General features: G+C 41.0%; 1 protein-coding gene across 1 annotated transcript in view; it reads left to right on the top strand.

Annotated features, from left to right (window-relative positions):
- Nucleotides 1-18,555, top strand: part of LOC100543530 (glypican-5-like) — a 324,270-nt gene that overhangs the window by 166,823 nt on the left and 138,892 nt on the right. Inside the window, exon 5 of the mRNA XM_010716341.3 lies at nucleotides 409-529. Within this exon, the coding sequence (XP_010714643.1) occupies nucleotides 409-529 (121 nt within the window). The remainder of the gene's footprint in view (nucleotides 1-408; nucleotides 530-18,555) is intronic.

The following is an 18,555-nucleotide window of genomic DNA, read 5'->3' on the forward strand; positions in this document are numbered from 1 at the left end:
AATGGGTAGTGCAAGCATCTCTTATCTGTTTGGTGACAAATGAGTGCCAAACAACAAGGGCTGTTCTGAAAGTAATGCTTCCTATTTTTTTTTTCTTTTAGTGTTTGCTCACAACATCAGAAGCAGATGTTGGTGAGATGGCAGTAAAGATTGAACCATCCCACTTATATTAGAAATGGAAGTAATCTCTGTGGCTTGTAGAATTGATGTTCATTTATGGTTTGAATAATCTGATAATACCACAGAGAAACTAATTTTGTTCTCCCTTAGTGTATTTAAATGCATAAGTATTCATTACAATTTTCTATTACCATCTCCAGAATATTTACTTTTGGAAGTTTTCATTTGTGTGATTTTTACTTCTGATGGATATGGTTCCAATCAGTGGTGTTTTCTGCTTTTTTTCAGTTATACCAGCAGAGTTGTTTCCAGTGGACTGAAGGCTCAAATTAATAATCCAGAACTGAAAGTCAGAGGACTAGACCCACTCATCAGCAATTTGATTGATAAGCTTCACAAGTTTAATCAAGTAAGTAACTTCAGAGATGAAACCATTTTACCACCAGATCTGACGGCAGAGCTGAAGACAGATGGATGGTAGCTAGATTTCCTAGAGCCCTGTGAGAGCCCTGAGTAGGCCTGGTAGCAAAGGCAACCAGAGATTGTCTTGTGTCAGCTGGATTATAGATTGTAATGAGATAGAATTATTTGCCTGGAAGTTGCTGTATTGCTGGCTGTTGTCTCATAGTGTTCAGTTCACTGTCCTGCCGTCTGGAGTCCCATTGAGCAGCTCCTGAGTCCCGCAGTTCACAATAGTCAAGTTCTGTTTTGGAGCCCTGTGGAATTGTGCTGGAGATGTATCTCCTTGGTTGTGCAGCTTTGTGGCGTAGATGTAAACAGATAAGACAAAATGGATCTGTTAACTGCGCAATAACTGAACTGCATAGAACTTAAATCAGGACAAAAGGCACTCCGAGATGTATCAGCTATGCTCCCTTGAAAACATCATGATACACCAAAAGAACCACTGAGTTTGTCAGATGCATGATTAACCTCTGTCTGCCTCTGTCATCTGCTAGTCCCCATGGATCTGTAGGCTTTTGAAGCTGAAGGCACAGCTCTGAGATGTAACAGCTTCAACACAGCTCTGTGAGCTCTTACAGCAGTGCCACTCCAAATGAGCTGGAGCTAACAGATTTAGCAGAGATTGATTTTCATTTAAAGTAGGCGTGTCTTCTTGTCAGCTTGCAAGAATGCTTTCAACAGTGTGTTCACAGTCAGATGTGTCTGCACATGAGTCTACTCATAATCCTTCACCATAAGGGAGTGATGGAGCCCTTTTTCTGAAAAAAGAACTGGAAGATTAAAGGCAACCTTTGTAGGTGGGATGATCAGGAAGAAAAATAATCTACTCAGTTAAAATGGGAGGAGGAATGGCTTAGTCAGGATGTTGGGATTTCTTAAGACCATGACTGTGAGAAGAGAGTCGTGGTTTGATTTCTTGTTTGCTCTTATTGTTACTTATTATTATTACAGCCCTCTTTTACTTCTTATCAGCAACAAGTGGTAAATCCATAACCTGTAATTGGTGTTTCTATTAAATCTGAATTGTCTTTTATGTTCTGTATTCTGCGGTTCAGGGATCCTTTGTATTGCACTGCTTTATCTTGCCATAGGGGATTGCAGCAACTAGGATGATGTAGTACTTGTTATTATGGTGAAATAGACATTATGTGGTTAGACTGATGAAAAGGGTAATTCATTATTTATCTGCTTTTGTATGTTATCAAGTAGAATGTTAATTTACTTTATAAATTTTAGATATATCCGTCTGTGTAATCGTCCTCTATAAACACAAACAACAGAAAATAGTTAGATTAAATTAAAAGTAGCTATGCATTGGAAATGCTTTGTCTGTTGTAGAAAAAGAAAATCAGAACAGTCTCATTACAATGAGTTGCATACCATCTTTCTTATCTACATGTAAAAAATGCCTTCAAAACACACTTATTAGTTAGAAGAGTAAAACTGAATTCTTCATATCTCTTCATTTAAGTTGGAAGTATTGCTTTCTGTTACTTCTAATTCTTTTTTATGAGAATGTCATCTTTAAGTAAATGTAACTCCCATCAGATCGAGGTGCTTAGCAATAATGTATTCCAAGGGTAAAGGATTAAACAGAATATTGATTATTGCCCTAAGATTATTCGTTCTTAAGTACTTGGAATAATATGAATTCCTTTGATCATAATTTTAGTAAGATTTCTTCAGAGATCAAAGCATCAAAGAGTTGCTAAATATCTAAGGCTTTCACATATACCATCAAACACGTGTAGTTGTTTTTTTTCTTCTTCTTGAGTTTTTCTATCAGTTGTGGTGTTAACACACAAATAAAAACTGGCACTGAAAAGCCAATTAAATCTGGATTTTAAAGAGCTATTAGTGTGTGTAGGTTGTGTAGACAAAGAGTGATACAGAATCCTGGTATTCATTTTATGAGCAATAGGTGTGTTGGAATCTAAGTAGTGAAACAGTGACAAAATAACGTCTTTGTATTCCCATAAGTACGTGAGATTAGCAACAGTATTTTAAGCAACAGTTGCATATCTCATACTCAGAAACAGAGCAGAGAACAAAGCAACACACAGAATACCAATCAAAGCTGATTTAGTGTGTCTAGGTCCTACTCATCTTCCTCCACTTAACTAATATTGCTAAACTGCACAGAAAAAAGTACTCTTGATAAGAGGCAGATGTGCTGAGATTGAAGCACCAATAGCATTTCTTTGCTATGAAACCAAGCTCTAGCCTTGTAAGCATCTCTCTGACAGAGGGTGTGGGCCTGTTGGCCCTCTGTCTCTGACTTGTCACAGTGCACATTTTTGAAAATTAGGATAATCATCTGCTGAATTGATTTGGCATACTGTTAGCTACAGCCATGCTCCAACCAAGAGCACTTATTTTTCCCCAGGTTACACCTTGGCTCAGCATTTCCACAGCTTTTCTGGAGCAAGTGGAATTGCTGCTGCCTCAGCGAGCCTTCTTGTGCCTGTGGCTGGATGCAGCCCAGCCCTTCCAGCACGGAGCAGGCTGAGTCTAGCACCTTACACATCATCTGTATGCTGGTCTTCCCCATTGCTGGCTTGCATTTAGGTGAAATGCCAATTCATTGGAGATTATAGTAGTTTCTCACTCTTTTCATCTTGGAGTTAAATCCTCACTATGTATTTTTTTTTAACAAAATGATTATGCAAATGGCAGGCTATTTAATAACATTTTGTGGAAGCAAAAGAAATTCATAAATTACTGTCATTTGTGCCCTTGTCAGATAAGGTACTTGAAGGGTTTATTGTAGCTGTTGATTCATATATCAATAGAATTACTGAGTTACAATTTACTATAGGTAAAAATTACTGTAATGCAGAAACAGATCAAGTGAAATCCCAGTTGATTTTGAAGAACTAGCTGTCAACAGTGGTATCTTTTCCATCCCCTTTTTGATGAATAGAGCAGATGTGAACTGCAACTGATAATAAATATGAAATTCCACATTGTACCTTTTTTGAGGGCTACTTTGTGCCACATAATTGTACTTTAATATGTCTTAGTGTTTTTCTTCAGCGCAATGCTTTTCACAGTTCAAACACAAGAGCTTAGGGGCTAAGGCTAACAATCCAAAAGCATCAATTTTATTTAAAGCAATTAATATGTTAGGGAAAAGGGGAAAAGCTTTGACTATAACTTGCCTAGCAGGGTTGCACAGGCATTCTCAAAGAACAGTAAAGTGATAAGTAACGTACAAGTTTAACTTCTTTGTCTTTTGTTAACCTAAATCTAATCTTGACAGATTTTAAGAATACAGTATGTTTTGCTATTGTCATTCAGAGCTGGATGCTTACGGCACGGCTATAAGTCAGAAAGACATTGCAGTATCCCAGTGCTTAAAGTGAGAGTGATACTGAAGCAGAACTTGGTGGATTTGGCCCTCCGTATTGTTTTCCTCCCCTACTGAAACCACATGGATCTGCCAGCTGGCCCAAGGAAAACGTGTGTCTTGCAGCAAAGGAAAGGAAAGATAGAATTAACAAAACTCCAAATGGAAATGTTTAAAGTCCTTTAAAAAAGAGAGAGAACAAGGAAAAAGCAAATTGACTGTTTATTTCCTGCTTTGCTCCTGTCTTCAGATAGACTATCATCTCACATTACTTCATCAGTTATATAGTTTATCATCCAGTTGTTATTTTTTTCCAAATGTTCATGCTTATTGGATTCATGGGCCGTATTTCTTCTCTTCTGCTAAAAATCAGACATCTCTTTGTTTCCAGATAAATGCTGAATGCCCAGCTCTGAGATAAATTATGGCCTTTTTCATAATACATATGCAACGAAACAACTCATGCCAATGCTTGAAAGTATCCAGCTTTTTCAAAGACTGAGTATAATCTTTCTCTCTCTGGTCTTCTGCTTGGTTTTTCATTTCTTAGGAAATATATATGTACACGTTTAACGTATGCTGTATAAAAATATCAAATATATCAGATTTCGTCATGTCTCAGATTAAAGCAAGAAAAGATACATCAGTCCTAGCAGCCTGGTAAAAAAACAAAAATCAAGTAGCAGTTTAATGCTCTCTCTTCTTAAATAATTGACAGATTTCTATCACACGCAGTTCTAGCAAGTTCTTTTAAGCCCAGAGCTTTTCAGTGTTGTTACATTTTCCCATTGACTTGTCAATCAAAGCTGAGACAAAGCACTGGCTGTCTGTTGGGGGGTTCCTTTGTTACCAAGAAAGGTCGAAATCAGTGACAGCCCTCTTTGCAAAGCAGTGTAGCATACAGCAGTGCACTGGGATATAGTGGTATGTAGAAGGCTGTATGGCAATGGAGATGCTTCTCTAGGAAGCATTCCTTGCAGTGTAGGCTGTAGATCCCAGGCAATTAAGAAGAAATGTATTGAAATAGTGGGCTGGGGCATCTGAAGTCTGTCAAAATCCTCTGTTGGCTAGAGGTTTCTGCTAACCACTGCTGCTATGAAACTAAAAGTGTGTGTCCCTTCCTCATTTCTGACCATTTAATGTCCCTGGTAGGATGCTGGGTAGCAGGGACGAGCTGGGGGCTGCAGGCAGCTCAGAAGGCTCCTGCTGGAAACCGTACAGATGTGGCTGTGAAGGGAGAAAAATTTAGACAGATCCTCTTTTCTGTGAGCCCTGAGAGGCAGACAGGCAGAATAGCCAGTAAGAGTTCAACCTTGAGCCTGTTAGTCTGCAGCTGGGAGCTCCTAGTGCAAGGTGTGGGAGCTCCAGTCCTGAGAATGTGCAGGAGTGCCTCATCACATACCCTTACATTTTATAAAGAAAAGGAGTTTGGGAGATCTGGATTTGGTTCTGCAGTGGTTTTAAAGCTCCTGCCAAAAGCAGTAGTCTGTGAATCAGCATCAGGGGGCTTGCTCTAGTCCAGTCCTGCAGAGAAGCCATCACAGAAGCATTGTTTTATGGAGAGCGCATGTTAGTGTTGTAATCTAATCCTAACAGAGTTATACGTCATGCCTGGTTGAAATCTGTGTACTTTTGCTGTCCTGTGGTCTGCAGATTGTTTTTGTTAAATATAGTGATGCAAGATACAATTAAATAATATTAATTAGGATCAAGGAATGACTTTTCAGCATTAAAACCATCATCAAGATTTCAATAGAGACAGAAATCATGTGACATACTAATGCAACTAACCCAAAATGAAACATTTTAATATAAGACAAATCTGAATCGTTATGTAAATCTGGCGTATTTTATTATGTGCTAGAAAACATAGAATGCTGAAATGGCCATTTATTATTCATGTGTTATGCCTCAGAGTATGCAGTGCTATTTGTCTTGCAAGCATTTGCAGAAATTATTTGCCCAGATGGGCCATTGTATGTGTTTTGTTTTGCACATTGGGGGAAATTAGTCTTAATAAATCAAAATCACATATTGAGTCACAGTTGTGACTTCAGCCAAATAGGGGAGAGGGATGGGAGAGCTACTGTTTCAATCTATAACTGAGCCAAAACATTTCACATGTAGGAAAATATATTTTGAAAAGAGGAGTGCTATTTTAAGAAAAGCCAAGATGTGTCTGATGGCTGGAGTGCCTGATTCTAGCTGCATCTGATGGCTGTGCTCACGGTTGCCCTGAAAGTGCTTGGGATCCTTTGGGTGGCATCTGGAAGCAAGGGGGTTTGGTCATTGGAGGTCTCTCCTTTGGCTGGACACTGGGACTTCTTCATCAGTCGTGGGAAAACTGTGGTTTCTCGCCTTCCTGAGAGAACTGTGGGACTCTTAATAGCTGTTGTCTTTGTGATATGAGATGCGAGCCAAAATACATGCACTTGAAAATACAAAGTTGTTATGGTTTTTTACTAGAAATGTCCCTTTATGAGTGATGGCAGAGGGAAGGAATTTTCTGACACTGCTAGGTTAGACTTTTTGATGTTAATTGATTTTTTTAAGCTAGCAAACAACTACCATTGATTTATATCTAATAGTGGAATTAATTTTTAGTCACAATAAAATTAAAAATTACTTTTTTAAAGTAATTGTACTTTTGTAAAGTAATTGATTGTATTACTAGCCTGCCAGCTTTCTTTCATTGCTTTAATACTTGTGATACGTATTTCAGTTACTTATGATCACTAGTACTGTGATCATGGTATTTGCTTTTGATCTCATTTCTGAGGTACAATCACATGCTTGTTTTTGGAGGTGGTTTGGTGAGCTTACATAATATGAAAGAAAAGCAGAGGTTTATGATTACTGTCTTTATAGGGTAGGTGAAAGGTCTTCAAACAATTGATTGGTCAATGGCCAAAAGTAAGTACTATAGGGTGGACACAAGCAGCAAAAAGCAGTGTAAGAAACAAAGCTGAGGACTGTCCAAACTTGATTTGTCAAGCTCTAGTGGATCTGCCCTGGCTGTCACAAGTGGAGTCACATTTATGCTGCTGAAGTACATTGCCACTTCCCAATTAAAGCAAAAAGTCTGTTTCCAGCAACCATCTGCTAAATGAGACCCAAGAAACCTCAGACCAGGTGCCCTCAGAGATTTCTGTTAGTGGGTGACTGATGCTGGGAACCGAGCAGGACCTCAGGTGCCCCTGAGGTTGGCTCGGGATGTGGGCCCACCTTTGGGTTTTAGAGAGAAAGCCTGAATGTTGGATAGACTCATACTGCACATTCATATCTACTGTCAGAATTCCCACAAAGTCTTCCCATCTTATGCAGAAGTCTGAGTCTTACCTGTTTGCTAATACTGACTGTGAAAGAGCCCTCTGGTAGGGATGGAAATTGCCTCATTCCTAACTCTCTTTTTCTAAATTTTTATCTTCTTACCTTTGCTGTGACATGGAGGTTTGCAAATAGACCAAGCTCAGCCAATGGCAAAAAGTGTAGAGGGAATTTTATAAACTGCCATACACTCTGATTTTCACCTTGTGTTATTTTTGTGAATACTGACTAGTATTCATACTCATACCACTGGCTAGTATTCATACTCATACCACTTTACTTATCTTTCTTACCCCCAATGAAATGTTACGTTTTTGAAAATCAGCCTGCTCTGAGTTCATTTAAAAATAGCTGGGTTAGGTGCATTATGTAAAGGGAGCATGAAAGTTCATCACCTGATTTCTTTGTGCTCCAGGCAGTCTCTGCAGTTTGCTCCTAACTTGATTCAGTCCTTGTAGGTACAAGACCAGCAAGTGGACTTGAGAGGAAACCATAGCAAAGAATGGAAAGTCATTTCTTTGGTCATAGGACACTGTGGCATGGTTTATTATAAATATTGTTCTATCTGGATTAAGAGAGGTAATACTCTAAGAAGTTTTCCCAAAATGTATTAGTAATAAGACTATTCTTAGGGGCATGTATTTTAATTTTAATTCTTCTTTTGCCATCTCCTACTGCCATCTGCCAGAATAGAGAGGTTACTGGAAAATAGCAAACAACTTGAAGTTTGGAGGGGGTAATCTGGAGATCATCTGTTGAAGGCAGGGCCTTTGATTGGAATATCTAGGGATCTGTAGGACCAAGTCCTGCGTGTCCGGTGAGGAAGATTCTACCTCTTCACTGGGGCAACTCAGCTCTGTGTGTCTTTGCTTGCTTGCTTGCTTGCTTTTACAGATGATAATACACTAGTCTTAAATGCCTCACTTCCTGTTTTTAGTGGTCTCAAGGTCTGGCTTGAATTCACAGACAATAGTGCTTAGGCACAGAATAGGCCCTTTACACCTTTGTACACAGAAATATGTTTCCGCATGCAAATCAAGAGTAGTTATGCTGCTGCTAAGTTGCATGATGCCTACAAGTTCCTGCTTCCTCTAGGAAAACATGCAAAGGCAGTAACCACCGGGGCAATCAGCACATGCTGGTGTCTCACACGGAGCAGGTTCCTGTGCATTCCAGCCTGCCAGGCTGCCACAGTGTACATAGACAGAGAGGACTGATTGAACAGAAGCTGCAAAGTACAGAATTTGCATGCACTTCTAGCTGGAAGAGCATTTGCTACTCTGTATGTGAAGCTAAGAAAAGCCTTGGTGTGTTAGGATAGCATTTGCTGGCTGCTGTGCTTTTGAACAGCAGGGAGGTGTGTGTAAGAGGCTGTTTGCTGTGGCTCCTACTCCTGAGCACAGGTGGGACACTCACAGCCTTCAGCTGTTACTTCAGTGCTGAAGATGCCGCGTGGCCTTCTTTGTCTATACCCCTCAACATCTCAGGCTTACACTGGTGTCTAGCCTTACAAATATGATTTATTCACTACGTACTGTTCAGTGCCACCTGCAATCTGCCCTTCTTCTTGGGACTGTCTGCATTTTAAATGAAATAATACGTTTATTTCTCCTGCCTTTTTCACGCATCTGAAATGAGCCTGTGCCTCAGTGCGGATATGTGGGAATGGATCTACTTGGGACTGAGTATTCCCAATCCCAGATGTCGTGCATGAACTTGTCATTATGCAGAATAATCACCCAGGAGACCACCAGTTTCCTCCAGATGTGGGTAGCCTTGCTGTTACGTTAACACAGTAGCAAAGAGAAAAGGAGGGAGAGTAAATAAGATGGTGCTACTTCACGTGGAGAAACTACACTGGCATCAGTATTTTCTCCTGGAGAAATCTAAGGGAGCGTTCACAAAGGGTAACGTAACAAAGCAAGACCTGGCACATGTAACCATTTTCAATTCCAGAATCAATATTTATGGCTCTAACTTTAGGGATGTAAATAATTCCATGGGCTATTCACTTTTTATTTAGTTATATGCATTTGTGAGTGAAGAACATGCTCAAAATATGAGGTGCAGAGACTAGAGTAAGCCTGCTGTGGCAAAACCTTTGGTGTACTTACTGGAGAAGAAACCACCTTCCTCTGCTGCATAATTCAGATCTGGATAGCAAAGGCTGTCCCCTTGGATCACCCCTTCCCACGGACAACAAAGGGGCTCTTCCAGCAAGGCCAGTAGTGAGTACTACCACATATCCTCCTCCGTTTTCTCTTTACCTGAAGCTGTCATTTCAGTGTGGTGTTTCAGCACACAGGCACTCAGCACTGCAGTCAGGAGCACATAGGATGTCTGCTTTTTGCTACCTGAGCACCCAGTGTGCCCTTGCAAATGTATTTCTGCTTCCCAGGCTAGTGGCAGTGCGCACATCTCGTCCCAGGAAGAGGTGTACAGCAGGACTGAATTGTTTTGAAGCAACTACAATGTGTCCTCAGTCTTACATAGTTCAGTCACATCTGAAGATGACTCTACATAGGCTTCTATGTTCTTTTAATGCACATTATGAAAAAGAAAAAAAAGGATGCATACATTCTGTTTCCAACATTTGGAAAAAAGAAATTTACACTAATTTATTGGTAATTCTACTATGGAAAATACTCCTTTTGGGTGAGGAGGACTTTTCCACAATTAGGAAAGTATGTCTTTAACTAATTCAAACGGGTTTAAGTGATAGTCAAAGTTGAACACAGCTTTGAGTAGCCAGCACCAAATATCCACAGCACAGCCTTCCAATATGAAGCACATCATGTTTTGAGTGCTGCCATGTGTCTCCACACGTCTCAGCCTCGCAGACACCATCAGAAAGGCTCAGTGGTGTTTCAGGGCTCTCTGGCTTGTTTGTTCCTTTCAGTATCTATGAGAGGAGTTGCTTACGGTGGAGTTTTTCAGAGTGACATGTTCATGGGAATGAACTGGCAGACAAACAATGTAATTATTGGATAATATAATGAAATATGTCTTGTGCTTCGCTGCAGTAAAATGATGCTGAGCCATATTTGATGTGGCATTTGAAATAAGAGAATGTAATAATAAAAAATGGATTGCAGAATGGTAAATGGAAAGCTTTGGATTTGGTTTTCTTAGAATGTATAATTGGGTCTGGATGAAATCATAAAGTGAGGGCTTAGTGCCACGGCGAGCTGCAGGCGCTTTGAACCCCTTGATGAAGCTGACCGTTGTGCCAGTGACTTGAATATATGTTTAATATTAAAGAGCTTTGTTGCATGAAGTTCTCGTCTCGAGGGTAATTCTGAGTCATGTAGCACGATACTCAAATATTAACAGAGGTGTTTGAAATGAATCACTTCAGCTCTTAGAGGTCAGATTTGGACTTCATTTAGAGTGTTCATGAACCATATGAAGCAATATTGTATTTTCTTATTAGAAAGATTACTTCGGTTACTGTTTAAAATACCTTTTTATTTGAGTTTTTTTTTTCATCTGGTTTGCTAATCACTTCCAAGGATTTTGTATATTAAGAAATTGCACACGAGTCACCAGACTTAAAACAAATATCCTTTGGGGTGGTAATATGATGTATGAACTAATAATCCAAGCAAAATATAATGAATTGCTACTTCTGAGACAAACAAAACTAAATGGACTGAATTTATTTTGAAAAATGGAATAATTGCTTTTTGAAATATGAGGTTTGAATTTAGCTCCTAGATACAGTGGTTAATGCCAGAGAGTCATGAGTGAAGGTGCAGGAAATGGAATTATCTGACTAATAAAACAGCTCAGTTCAGCAGTAAAGAAAAAGCACCTAAAAATTTCAAAAGTAAGAAAATAAAAATTCTGAACAGTGCAAAATAGAAATTGTGATATATAAAACTCAGGAAGAAAAGCTGAAGGGATGATGGAAAACCAGTTGGCTAGAAGGGCCAAGGATGGTAAGAAACTGCCTTACCCTGCATAAGGAGGTATACTAATGGGTAGTAAACAAATAATAAGGATGCAGAAAGTGTTTCGGTGTAACAGATGAATTCTTTTTATTTTTTTTCTTTATTTTTCAATGAGGCCAAAGCTGCCCAGATTGCCTGCCTGTCATCTGCTCCCCAGCAAAACGTTAGGTGCTCAAGTTCAACTGCATTCCCATAGCCCATTTTATCTGTGCAGGAAGTTTCTCCCATTCTGAAGTTCCAGAAGCCTTTGGACTATGCAGACTTGTTAACGCATGTGGCAAATCTTATTTTTGAGGAAAGGTTCCTGGAGAAAGTGCCTGAGAGGGATGCACAGAGAGCATAAATGGGGGCAGAGGCTGCAGGGCACTGTGTCTTCTTGGGAGCTGTTGCTTACAGGGTTTTAACTGTAGGTCTGTTGCACTGCTTCGATTAAGCCAGCACAATCTTTTGTATGGGGGTGCATTCTGTAATGAGTTCAAGCAAACCAAAACTTGAATGACCATAGTCTGGGTTTGGCAAAAATAGTTCAATATGAACTGTCGAGCTGCAGTTAAACTGGTAAGTGAGAGCTAAATAGCCTGCTATTGCTGTGCTGTCCGCTGTTGGGCTTGTAGCAATTTCAGAGAGATCAGATGATCAAAATGCATGAGTTCCTTCTGGCTGGTACAGAGGGAGGAAAAGAATAAGACCACCTTGCTGGAGTCTCATGTCCATGAAAATTCTTATATGTAGAGAATAGCCAATGAGTAGTTTGAATCACAGGGAAGATTTTAAACTCTTCTTTCTTTTTTTTTTCCTATAAGGGATTGGGAAGTGGTCTAAATAGAGGAAGTCTGATCTGGTTCCTATTAGCGTGATTGTCTGGGTCCTGGGGAATGCCTCATCCCTAGCATGCTCTGTGGACAAATTGTAGAGTATGAAAGAAAACACCAGAAAATTCAGTCTGCTTTTCAGTTATCTCCTGCTCTGATTTTTTTTTTTCCCTTATCCCTGCCCCACTACCAGTCCCTGCTGGCAGTGAGATATCTAATTTTGCCCATGGCAGTTGGATGGCAGTGGATGGCACTATGCAGTGCTCATGGCAGTGAGGTGGGCTGTGTGCTTGTTGGGGGGTGAGTGTGGGGATGTGGGAGTCACAAGTGGGATGAGAGCAATTTGTGGAGGATCTGGGAGTGAGATTCTTCCTTGCAGGGCCAGAATTTGGGTCTCAGCATCGCCCCAGAAAATCCCTCTGGGATGATGCAAAACATCCCAATCACATCAAATGGCCACAGGGTTAATAACACAAGTTTGGGTGAGTTGAGGGTGTGTCAGAGGGAGCAAATGGGAGACTTAGTACATTCGCACTTAATCCTTGGACTTAGGTTTGGATTAAACTCTTGATCATCACAGTTAAAAGTAAATGGCAGTTGTGTTACTTCAGTTAAATTTCATTTTGTAAGTCCTGTAAGGGGGATGGGAGAAGGCTGGCTCCTGAATAGGAGGATGGCATTGATTTCTGACAGAGAAAGAAATGCTGAGAATTCAAACATTCCATATTTTCTCTTTCCAGTCCAAGACTAAGAAGAAGGTTAGCAGCAGGAGACAAGATACTGAACAAGACTTCTGTTTCTCTTGTTCCTCCCAGACTCTCCTATATTGTTCACAAACCTCTGTCATCTGCAAGTCCACAGTGTTTGACAGCAGCTCAAGCTTTCATTTTGGATGATGATCATTAATGAGGCTTTATATAGAATGCTATATGTGATGGAAACTAGATAAAATGTCTACAACAGCTTGAACAGGCTTCCATCTTATCTGGGCTTTGGTAGCTTTCAGAAATGTGTCAGCTTTAATGTACCCTGTTGGCATGTTTGTGAGTATGTGTTTGAGCATACATGCAATTTTGATCATTACTAACTGAAGGCAGCAGACTCAAAAAGCAATTGATGAAGCAGATGCACACGTCCCTGACTACTCTGTCAGGAGGTGTGGTTACCTGAGACATTCCTATTAATGTGATTTTTTCTTGATTGCTATCAGAGAGGATAAATTGATGGCCACCCACAAAATCTCTGTCATCTGTGAAGCTCTGTTCCCACCTGCGGGGCTCACTCTGGGCAGCAGGATCCCCTACTGTGAGGCCCCTGGGGTTCAAACACACCTTCCCAACCTTAGTACCTGTAGTGTCAGGCAGGTCCTGGCTCAGAGTTGCCCTTTGCACAAAGATTCATAGGGAGTAACTTTCCCAGTCTCTGAAGAGAAGCTGAGGGCTGGGATTTGCTTTGGGGAATATCCTTTAGTTAACAACCACCTCTGCACACCCCAGTGTGAGACCCACTGTAGCTGGCCTTCAGGCACTTCAATAAAAGGTGAGAGTTATTTTTAGTCTGCAAACAGGAGTTAGATCGTTTTGTGTTCTGTTATGCCAGATAGCTGACGTGACTTCACTTTGTCCTTTTAAAGGATGACCTTTACAAGAACGCAGATCTGAGAGAGATTTTCTGTCCGTGAGCTCTAACTCTTTCAGAACTCTCAGGAGTTTTTAGACTTGTTTATTGATTCAAGATTCCTTTTCAGAAGGGCAGAAGTCCACACAGCAGTTCATGCTGTTCTGTTGGCCTTCACTATGCAGTGCACATTCTGTGGTAATGTTGTGCTATCTAAATTCTGGGGGGATCTTTAAACATGCTGAATTTAGCTCATTGTTTTCTTTGAAGTTTGACTCATCTCTCTTCAAATTTGAAGTTTTTAGCCTTAAGCATGTGAGCAGCTCTTATTGCTAATGGATTAGGTGGTTGGGTTTGTTTGTTTGTTTTCCTCTCGCCACTGCAGAAAATGTGGAATTGCTGTTAGGAAATAGATGTTTTTCATGTATAATGGAAGTTTATTCACATTGTTTTAACAACAATGGAAAGAGCTAGAAAGAGCGGAAATAGCTGCAGCAGGAATAATAGGGAAAGTTCACTGAGCAAAGTGCTGTTCCCTCAATGGTCACATGACAGTAGCTCGAACATTTCTTCTAGCAGCTGCAGCGTAGGACAGAGGCATCTTTGCAGCAGATGCCCAAATTTGAAACAGAGTCAGTAAACATGCTGCACCTTGGTTGGGGCAATACCAGACGTGGGTACAGACTGAGGGAAGTACTCAGTGAGAGCAGCCCTGAGGAGGTCCTGGTAGATGAGAAGCTGGACGTGAGCCAGCAGTGTGCGCTTGCAGCCTGGAAGGTCAGTGGTATCCTGGGCTGCTTCAACAGAGGGATGGCAGCGAGGCACAAAGGATCCCCCTCTATTCTACTCTTTTAAGGTCCCATTTGGGATACTGCGTGCAGGTCTGGAGCCTCCAGTACAGGAAGAGTGTTGGAGTGGGCAAGGATGCCACTAAGATGATCAGAGGGCTGGAGCACCTCTCCTGTGAAAAAAGGCTGATGGAGCTGGGCTTGTTCAGCCTGGAGGAGTGAATGCTTTGGGGAGACCACATTGTGGCCTTCCAGTACTTGAAGGGAACACGTGCACAGGAGGGAGACTCATTTCTACTGTGGCCAGATAGTGATAGGACAAGGAGGAATGGCTTTAAACTAAAAGAGGGGAGAGTGAGGTTAGATGTTAGGAAGAAATTCTTTACTTGGAGGGTGGTAAGGCACTGGAACAGGTTGCCCAGAGAAGTTGTGGATACCCCATCTCTGGAGGTGCTCAAGGCCATGGCCCTGAGCTGCATGTACTGGTGGGATCAACCAGCCCACGGCAGGGAAGTTGGAGCTTGATGATCTTTACGGTCCTTTCCAACCCAAGTCATTCTGTGATTCTATGAACGTCCTTTTGAGCTCTTCTGTCAGCTTATTTTTGTAGTTGCTGGTGCCTGAGAATGACCCCAGTGCCAATCTGTCTGCCTTGTAGATCCACGTGCAGGTCACTGTCGGAAGTTGCCTGCCCGTCTGTCAGCACTGGCATAGGTTGGCAGAGCTCTTGGGTCACCTCCCCCAATAGCATTTCAACCTGCCAGGTATCTCAACCAGTGCTGTAGTCTAAGAAAATATTAAAACCTTGCAAGTGTAAGGAGAGTAAGTGTTTGGAGAGTGTGAGTCCCCAGCTGCCAGGAAGGGTACAGAGTGGGCTGTGCTTTATATCTCAAAGAACCCACAATAAGGGGTAATGAGAAAGAGGGCTCTGAGCGGCCTAGCTGCAAGAAAAGCTTCAGTAAGACCTCATACCTTCTTACAGAGGAAACAATCCAGCCACAAGACACAAAGCCACAGGAAAACAGGCTGAGTTCTGCTTCCCACAGAACAACTTGTTCCATTTGTGCCTGTGCTCTCAGCTTTGCTCTCCCAGTTACACTCAGCAGTTTGTTGAACAAAGATGTGGTGAACATTCCCTTTCTCCAGGCTACATAGTAAGAATGTTAAACTCTTTACTGCCATAATTATGAGCAAGTAAGCTCTCTGTGCCTCTGTTGACCCTTTCCAACCACTGCATTGTGTTGTCTCTGTTAGTGGCTGTAAATAGATCTGTAGCCCAAAGCAGAGAAGTTTTTTGTGTTGGTTACTCTGTTTGCTTAACCAGCAGAGTAATGAGTAAGAAGTATCAGAGGTGTTAAGAGCTTTGAAAGAAATCTCTGTCATCTGCATTTTTTAGAGTAGCGATTGAGTTTCTTGTCACTGCACAGCAGCCTCATCCATGATCTTGGACCAGTTGTGTGGTTGATGACTGCTTTCTGAAAGCTGATGACATTTCAGAAAGGCCTCACTGTGTTGAGAACCACAGATTCCCAGCACTTCTGGAAAATAAAAATTAAGTGCTCAGCAGGAACACTTATCTGAATATCGCTTAAGCTTTCCTTAAGTTTCCTTTTTGTTCATTTTACTGTACACATTGTTGAACTATAAATAATTATATTGTGTAATTGAGAGATGATGTCACATGCTTGACAGCTGTCAGTCACATGCTGTGGTTTAGGACTGAATGACTGAATTATTAGTGCTTCACATGCAAGAGAGCCTGTTTAGCACTTCATAGGCAAGGGACCATTGTTAGAAAGCTTTCAGACTACAGCTGCAGTCCTTCTCATGGTTGAACAGTGTGTGGCTGTGATTCACATTGTCAAAATGTTACTGTACACACTGGAAAAGGGCTCTATGAAGCTATCTCAAGATGTGCTTCTTTCCTGAATAACTAATATGAAAGATCGAGACATCCACTGTAATCCCACTCCTGCTGGGGGCTACATGTACATGAGATGTTGCTTCATAATACTGTGCATTGGAAAATTCTGAATCCATGAAAGTCACATCTGTGATTCTGTTTTGCCATTTGTTTCTGAACATGTCTCTGAATATTAAAATAAAGTCTTAGGAAATAGAAGCCAGGGCTCCAAATAAAATTGTTATAGTTTGATCCATATTTGGTTTTAGAATAACATTTATCCAGAAAAGAGTTGTTTTCAGTGACACTGGAAGTCTGGGGCATATATTTGAGAAAGAAAGAAAATTGTAGTCTGCTGCAATTAAGTTTTGGGTTTTGCTGATATTTGACAAGTTTGCCTGTTGCAGATTAATGGCAAAGGTAAGGAGTCAGAGGAGACGAGATGAAACAAGGGCAGAAATCTGGCCTACAAAAGGAGGCAAAAAGGTTAGCCATTGGGAAAAAAAAAAAAAAGGGAACAAAAAGTTTTTTCAAGTTGGAAAAAAAGCTGTAGTTCTGATGAATGAACTGCCAGAGTTTTGTGAGTTCTATTTGCTGAACATGGCCAGAGTTGGACTGCGCTTCAGAATTCTCTGTTGCTGCTGAACCTACAGATGTGCATTAGAAATCTTGTGAAGACACATTTCCTCGTGGTGTTTTGATACCTCTGTTCTGGTAGTTTTCCAGCAGCAGGAAACACGAAGGGTGCAGCGTACATTATCTGCATGTGGGTTTTAGTGTGTGCATACACTCAGTCCTTCCAGGTTCTCAGGGATCATTTGGCGTTTGCCTGTGGAATAGGCTCAGGATGCATTGGCATTGAAACCTTAAACTTATTTTGTAGAATATATCCATTGTTCATCCCAGGAAAAAGAAGTGCTTCAGAACAATGTACAGGTTCATTAACATGGGGATTTCTTTTTTTTTTATTTTATTTTTTATTTTTATTTTTTCCCCTTGTGGCTTTTTTCTATTAATCAAGCATCCCTAGGCTTTGTGCAGAGCCTTAGCTGCCAGCTCCAGTTCCTGTGCAGGAGTGGGAGGTGTGTGTATGTGTGTCAGGGACTGAGGTCTCTGCCCCACAAGGAGGAGAGAAGTCTCATCATAAGCAATGCTTTCCTCCAGCGCTGTGTTCTGCTGGAAATGGTGAGGGAGAACTGGCTCAGAAGGGGCTCCCCAGGCAGACATCTCTGTTGCAGTCAGGTATGCAAGGCACCTTTTGGCATATTGAACAGAAGTAGAATAAACTGCTGTAAAAATGGTGGAAGAGCAAATGCAAAGCCTCAGCTGAAGCACATTCACAGGTTGAAGATAGTACTGTCAGATGGTAAATGCAGTTAAATGTAAATAAAGCAGGCTTCTAATCACCGCTTTGCTAACGCAGACAGAAACAATTGGTCTTCCACAATCTCTGAGGAAGGCTGAATTGATTCATAGTGCCTTCTCATCACCAGAACTTGTGATTATTATTATTCCAAAATACTTTCTAGCAGCTTGGTGAGACAGAGCTCATAGCAGCTTCTGATAGTTAAAAAAAAAAAAAAAACAGAAAACATTTATTTAGCAATGAGCAGCTTTCTCAGTATTCAGCTTGAGTAAGGCTGCCTTGCAGGATTTGGGTAAGTTGAGTAGAAGTAAAGGACAGTTACGAGGCAGAGGTGGAAAAGCAGTCAGAGCAGATCCATAAGACAAATGAGAACTAAGTCATAGTATCCATCTTGCCGACAAGCTCCTGGTGCTCCCAAGGACAAAGCTCTCCGTCACGTTATTTTCTAACATGCAACATGCAGATAAACAGCACCTGCCTTTGGTGTTACTGTGGCAAATGATCTGAAAATGCCAATTCTGACCAGGATGGGAGGTGTGAGATGCTCAGCACCAAAAGGTTGTCCTGCTGACATTTGTGAGGTGCTGGGTTAGGACACATGGCAAAATGGGTTGAGGGTTTTTTTGATTATTTAGCTAGAGCTTTGTCAAATACATGTCACTTCAGTGTAACTGAAAACTTAAGAAAGAAGGAAGTTGGACATAAAGCTGTAGGCAAAACCAATCTGTATTCATAGAGAATTAAAGATCATCATTCTTCACAGTGTGAGGTTCAGTTGTTGGAAATGTGATTGAGATAAAGGATAAGCTGTTCCTTGGAAAGATGGCTGCCTTTGTTTCTGGAGCAGAAAGGAGC

This window comes from Meleagris gallopavo, chromosome 11, assembly GCF_000146605.3.
Source record: "Meleagris gallopavo isolate NT-WF06-2002-E0010 breed Aviagen turkey brand Nicholas breeding stock chromosome 11, Turkey_5.1, whole genome shotgun sequence".
Classification (NCBI taxonomy): domain Eukaryota; kingdom Metazoa; phylum Chordata; class Aves; order Galliformes; family Phasianidae; genus Meleagris; species Meleagris gallopavo.